Source organism: Carcharodon carcharias, chromosome 14, assembly GCF_017639515.1.
Source record: "Carcharodon carcharias isolate sCarCar2 chromosome 14, sCarCar2.pri, whole genome shotgun sequence".
NCBI lineage: Eukaryota > Metazoa > Chordata > Chondrichthyes > Lamniformes > Lamnidae > Carcharodon > Carcharodon carcharias.
Window position 1 is genome coordinate 76,328,400 of NC_054480.1, and position 7,156 is coordinate 76,335,555.

Below are 7,156 nucleotides of genomic sequence, written 5' to 3' on the forward strand. Positions count from 1 at the left end.
ATATGCTTTTTTCTTGAGTTGATACTGTCTTTAACTTTTTTAGTTAATCATGGATGGTGGGCCCTCATCTTGGAATTTTTCTTTCTCACTGGAATGTATATATTCTGTGTAATCTGAAATACCCCTTTAAATATCTGCCAATGAACCTTTATTGACACATTCCTTAATCTCATTTGCCATTTCACGCCCTCATAATTGGCCTTATTTAAAGTTAAAATGATAGTCTTGGACGCACTCGTTTCTCCCTCAAAATGAATGTAAAATTCAGTCATATTATGATCGCTGCTACCCAGGGGTGTCTTCACTATGAGATTATCCATTAATCCTATCTCATTGCACAATATCAGGTCTAGTATAGCCTGCTCTCTGGCTGGCTCCAGACTGTGCTGTTCAAAGAAAATATTCTTTAAACATTTTATGAACCTCTCATCCACGCTTCCTTTGCCCATCTGATTTTTCCAGTCTATATGTAGATTAAAATCCCCCATGATTATTGTTGTACCTTTCTGGCAAGGTCCCATTATCTCTTATTTTATACTCTGTCCTAGCATGTAGATACAGTTGGGAGGCCTGTACATCACTCCCACAAGTGACTTCTTGTCTTTATCATTCCTCATCTCAGCCCAAACTGCTTCTACATCCTGGTTTCCTGAACTTAGGTCATCCCTCTGTAATGTGCTAATACCATAATTAATTAACAGAGCCACCCCTCCACCTTATCCTAACTTCTTGTCCTTCCTAAATGTCATGTACTCTTCAATATTCAGGTTCCAATCTATGGCATCCTGTAGACATGTCTCTGTAATGGCTATCAGATCATATTTATTTATTTCTATTTGCACTACCAGTTCATCTTGCAAGGTCAGTGGTAAAACTTAAACAATGATAATCCCATCTCTGGGTTTGGTCGGAAGAGGTAGAAGGTCTTATGTATATAGTTCCCAAATCAAAAGAAGGTAAGAACAGGTTGTAAACAGGAGAATTCCTTAACAGGGTCTGCAATTCTGGAAAGAGGAAAATTACATCAATTAGCAATACAAATTAATCATATGGGTTATAGAACCAAAGGATTATGTTGAAGATAAAGTAATACGTTTGCATTTCTGGTTGAATTATCCCAAAGAATGCCACGTTGCCATGGGGATAGCAATTCTTGGTGGAGCCATGCCTAGAAGGTTATTTTGTTTAATTTATCTGTATGTATTTGTCGACAGAAACAAGTAGTTCAAGTTGGGTTTTGTGAGGGAAAGGCAGCTGGAAGATTTGTTCTAGCTTGCAGCTAGTGGAAGAAATCTACAGTGGTCCTCACAGAGCCGTTTGGCAGCAAGTAGTTAGCAGAGTTAGCTTGGAAAGCTGTGGGAAAGCAATTGGAAATCTGCTGGCAGCCTGAACAAGTAGCTGAGAAATCCACAATCGTGAGGTCGGTAAAGGAAAAGCTGGAGGGTAGAGTATAGCCAAAAAGCTAATGGAAGGACCCCCATGGAATATTAAATCAGAATAGGTGGAATACTAAGGATAATTAAAGTAATTTCCAGAGGGCTGTGGCATACATTTGGGGCTGGGTGCAGGAAAAGTTAATGAACCTTCAAGATTTTGTTAGACAAGGGAACTCTTGGGCAGAAGTCACTGGGTAGGTGGAGCAGTGTGGGGTAAATATAAAGTAGAACTGGGTTTATAGCATAAGTCTTTATAAGCTAAAGTGCTAAATTAACAGTGCTTACTTTGTTTAATTTTTTGATATACAATAAAGTTTGCTTTTGTTTAACAACATTAAATCTTGTGGTGTTTTCTGTTGGTTGATTGCTGGGTATTCAGATTTCTTCTTTTAAGCGTTAACGGTCCATAACAGTTGAGGGATAAATATTCTGAAGAATCCAGAGAAACCTCCCTTGCTCTTCTTCAAAATAGTGTCACAGGATCTTTTACATCCACCTGCGGGGAGCAGACAGGACCTTGGTTTAACATCTCACCTGAAATACAGTGCAGCACTCTCAGCTTTGCACTGGAGTGTCAGCCTGGATGATGTACTCAAGTCTCCAGAGTGGTCTTGAACCCACAACCTTGTGACTAAGCGACAAGAGTGCAAACCACAGGGCCAGGGAAGTTTGTCACAAAAGAAACTTATGGTAAGTGATGACGGGGTCAGCAAGGAGGTCACTCTATCATAAGTGATCTGAACTTGAGGAATTGAAGGAGCAATATTGAGGTTTGCTGGTGATGGCAAAATTAGAGTGTTGGACAAACCGTGAAAGACCAAAGGAGCCCATATACGCTGGGATGTTGCACAGGTCAAATCAAGTTGGACCAATAGCATGGCACTGTGCTGCCAGTGTCACCAGGACACAAGTTGGCACCATAAGAGCTCCGTCAATCCGAGGAGCGCACCACTAATAAAACAAGCTAATGTGAGGTCCAACCAAGCTAAAGGAAGCATAGTGTTATGGAGCTAATCTTCAGACAACTTTTCTTGGTGGACACATTTAACTTTATTTACAAGACAGCAGGAGCAGTTACATGTGTGCATCAAACTCTATAACTAAAGAAGAACTCTCTCCTAAAGGTTCCCCACACTGCTCACGCATTGGTGTGCACAGATCATGTGATCTTACAACACAGGATTATTCTTAAAGCTACAGTCCTACATTTCCCAAAACTATAATTACAGTGTCGAAGTAGCGCAGGGTTGAACAGCTGCAATCAAATTATTCAGTTTTCATCCTGTGCTGCACACCGGTCACAGAAGGTTTTACAGTCAATGCAGCTCAATGTCAAAAAAGTGAAAAACAGGGAAAGAAATGGGCTTTAAAAATGGGAAAAGCAAAGATGGATAGAAGGCAACAGAGGAAGATCGAGGTTGTGGATCATTCCTATTAACTGAACACATTGTAACAAGGGCACAAACTATCAAATATGGGAGATTGAAAAGTATTTTACACAGGTAATCTCTGCCTCAAACCACTGCTGATAGAGTCCATAATTTGTTGTGAAAGAGAATTAGGTAGCTAGAGGAATATTATAAAATACGAGAAGAACAAGCAGGAAAGCAAGATTAGATGAGCTAGCTCATATGGAGGAAATCACCAACAGAGACTGAAGGGCTGGATGGCCTGTTTCTGAGCTGTAATATTCTAGGGTATCTAGGAACACACATTGCGTTTAGTTTTCCCACAGAATCTAGCTCAAGAGTGCAAAGTGTGGGGAAGGAGAGTGCTCACTCTGGCTGCCTGCCTCACTTCCATAGCCTTGTTCGAGCATGGGTGGCCTTGGAGAAAAAGCATGCAGTGTCCTGATGCATCCTTGATGCCTTCCACAAGCTGTGGGACCCACAGGGATTAGAGTACAGAATAGACAATAATAATATGATTTGGTTGTTAAGTTTCCTTTGGTGTTGTTGGAGTGGGAGTTTGCTGCTTTATTTTAAACATCTCAGTTTGATTAGACCTCATGGTATTTTATTATTTTAGTGGTGCCACTTCTATCAGGTGACAATGGGGCAACTCAGAGCTATCCCTTTAGGTCCATTTAAAATAGGCCCACAAAATCTCTAAATAACCATATCACAACCTCAGCTGCTGCTGCCTTATCTCGTAGTTGCACTTATTTAGGTTCACCAGCAGCCCACACAGGCCAGTGACTGTGCTGTGAAGAGTGCTGTACAGTGTACTGCGATACAAACCTCTTCTGTTCAGGCCAGATAAAGGCCTGATGTGCAGAACAGCTAACACCCTAAGTGCAGTCAGCCCAGTCAGCATAACAACCTGTTAACCATAACAAAAAGGAAGCAGCATGAAGTCTCAGCTGCCTTGCGTTCACCACTACAAGCTGTGCAAGCTCTGATTTTTGAAGTGTAGTCACTGTTATAATGCAGGAAACACAAGAACAAACTTGCAGTGAGGATATTAGAATAATGAAAAGTTTTAGAATATTTTCACACTTTTCTTTAGCTTCTTCCATTGAGAAGCTCTGCTTAGCAATTGTAAGGTCAAGGAGTTGTGTTTGTCTGTATGACTTTCAGAAACCCGTTGAAGGAGGGGCGATCCCAAAGAAGTGACTCTTTGCGGGACCTTGTTGTGCACAAATTGGATGCTGTATTTCTTACATAACAACAGTGGATACACTTCAAAAGTACTTCCTTAGCTATAACTTCTGGGACATTCAGAGATCATGAAAGGCATTGTATAAATGCAAGTTCTTTCTAAAACAGTGCCCTTTTTAAGGTAGACCCCACTGTTCGCATAGTATCGCCAGCAAGCAAGTGGTACCTGAGAAGATAATGTGTGGAAAGATGGCACGAGAGACTTTGCAATCCATTTACTGGCCTAGTGGATCAATTAACCTTCAATGCTGAATAAACTGATTTGGGCTCCGTGCCTAGCTTGGGCCTAGTTCTAACTAGCCCTTGAATTTTCCTTAGATAACTGCAGTATTTGATTCTAACCTTTAAAAAGTATTTTTTAAAATATGAAACTCAGGATTATTGACTATTGCTGGTAGAGAGCCATAAAAATAGAAAACAAACAACATCCTTTGTGTGACTTTCTTTGTGTGATTTTATATTTGCACAGCAGAAGTTGACAACATAAGGGAGGCCAGATGACCTGAACGGGGCTGTTATTCTGCCTAGTCTAAGCTGAATAAATACATGCAATTAGCTCCAAAGCAGCCAGGGCCACCGGTAGAATCTCTACTTGTAAATCTAATCCTCGTGCATTGACTGGGACTCAGTAACCCTTCCCAACCTATGTTACTGACTGTCCCTCCGCGTTAATCCAACTCACAGCCACTGCTGAGTTCAGTCAGCTCCTCCCAGTCCGTTCCCCGGAGACATGACTTAAAAAGGAGATTGCTGGGCATTTTCTCAGTCACCATCTGTATTTATTTATTCTATTTTGAAGTTACTAATGAATATATTTGCTGATTGATTGAAGGCAGCAGAAGTACAACAATTAGCTGATTGAATCTCAGTTTCACTAAACTCAAACAGCACATCTGAATAAACTGCTTGGTAAACCTCCAAACAATAAGACACGTTCTCTCTAAACAAGGCTCCCTCCCATTATCTTAAAGAGTATTATTACAGGGAAACACTCAGTTTAATGAACTTTCTCCATTGCTCCAACACCTTCTGAAGGTAGGGGAATATTTGCGCCAGGGCCAACGACCCTTCTTCATCACATGCAAGCATAGACAGTTATCGCAAAAGAGTATATATACCACTGTGGGGTGTAGCGCAGAGGGCATCCACAAATGTGCACTCTCTAGTGAGAAGTCATCGGACAACCATTTGGAGCAGGAATCACTGGTTTCTTTCCCTCACTCCTCTCTAATCTGTGGGTGTGGAGGTCAATTAGATCCCTCTCCTGTTTCTCTGGCAGGACTCAGTGCACTGAGCACAGGCCAGGTACTGCCCCTTCTCTGATACACCATACTGTCCTTACCAACAGAGTCATGAGGAAAGCTTGACATTGTTCTCTGAATGTTTGTCAGACCCAATGGCACCCAGGTCAGGTAGTCATCAAGCACTGCCATGCTCAGAGAGCAGTTCTATTTATAAGAGAAATTTGATCCCTTTGTTCCTAGGCAGGAGAAGGACATCAGAACATGAAGGAGTGCCAAGTACCAGACTGGCCATTACATTTCAAATTGTGGCCGAGCTCCTGGGACTGTCCCTGATCTTCACCTGGTCTCTGAGGGGGAAATGAGCCACACCTACAGATCACTGTCCTTCTATAGTGAGACTGTGGCCATCAGTGTTTGTGGTCACTTGGCTCACCTCAAGGATAACACTTCAACATTGGTGCCCTCTCATCCCCCACAGCATGGGTCATCGATACAGGCAGCTCCACACTATTCAAGACACCATTAGAGGAGCCCCTCCCTAGCTGAGGATGGCTGCTCCTCATCCTGCCCCAACACAATCAGAGGTCTGCACTCCTCGCACAGCCACCAGAGAGCGGGAACAAAATGTTAAATATAGACCTGTTCACCGCATGCTGCCAGCAGCTGTGCGTTTACCACAAAACACAGATTTACTGCCAAAGAAAAAAAAATCAACCTGCATGTTACATGGAACAAATTTAAAGATAATTATAGGATTTGCTGGTGGGGTGGGGGTGGAGCAAAATTAAATCAGGAAGTGGAACTATGAGGCTTTCCATGCAATTTATAAGTTTAGTCAGCCAGACTGGGTTAGTGTGAGAGTCTCTCTCTTTTATATATTACAGATTTCACTGTACAAAACACCTGCTCTGTTCTCTCAGGAGTTAAGAGACACAAGAGTTACCAACTCCATGCTAGCCCCAGTCCTATTTCCTAAGTTGGCAGGTTTTTTTTAAACTTCTCATTTGACTATTAGCTTCAAGAAGTGGTAGTTTCTCAAAGCAAATATCACATCGGTTGAGAATCAAGCAGTCACTTCTGCATTTTGGAGAAAGGAGAAGTAAGCGGGTTTCCAGATTCAGTGCAGTTAACATCACCGGTGGCAGACTCAGCTGCGGGCCAGGCACTCACAATAATCGATGATAAAAATGATTTCACTGTGTCCAGTCCTGCGATCAGTAGGAAGGGAGTTGGACACAGCTCACTGGCTGCTGGGGTCCACCAGTGAACCATCCCCCATTTAAACAAGCTGCTCGTGTTTATAAATCCTCAACCCACCCCACAGTGAGAGGCGAAACATTTAGTGGCACCACTAAGCACGAAGTCCCTGGTTAATCCCCCTTTAAAGGCTCTGTGAGTGCACCCCACTCTCCAGATACTTACAAAGCCGTAGCCCCGGGACTTCCCCGTCTGCCGGTCAGTAATCACCACCGCCTCCTCGATGTCCCCAAACACCTCAAAGTATTTCCTTAAGGACGAGTCAGTAGTGTGATAGGGCAAGCCGCCCACAAAGATCTTGGTAAAGGTAGTGTCCTTCTGCAGGGTGTGCATGGTGTCAGGGTCGGTACAGGCGAGAGGAGGCTGCGAGAGCACTTAACAGATAAAGACAGAGTCCGGGCTGGAGCAGCTTCAGCCCCCGCTGCTCAACACAGGCAGTCCATACAGAATCACACAACAGCTTCTACAGCTAGTGCGCTCGACTCAGCACAGACTGCAGCGCTTATAGACTGAGCGTTAAGCTCCACCTTGCAGCTACTTCATTGGCTCTGTCTTATCT

General features: G+C 43.0%; 1 protein-coding gene across 2 annotated transcripts in view; it reads right to left on the reverse strand.

The window, feature by feature from the left end:
* LOC121287417 (RNA-binding protein 38-like) overlaps positions 1-7,156 on the reverse strand; it is a 47,749-nt gene extending 40,593 nt beyond the window's left edge. The window contains exon 1 of one of the 2 annotated variants that reach the window (XM_041205277.1): positions 6,763-7,156. In XM_041205277.1, coding sequence (XP_041061211.1) covers positions 6,763-6,930 — 168 coding nt within the window. In that variant the 5' untranslated portion in view covers positions 6,931-7,156. Of the gene's footprint in view, positions 1-1,721; positions 1,875-6,762 lie in introns of those variants that run through there. The other variant, XM_041205278.1, reaches the window with a different exon arrangement.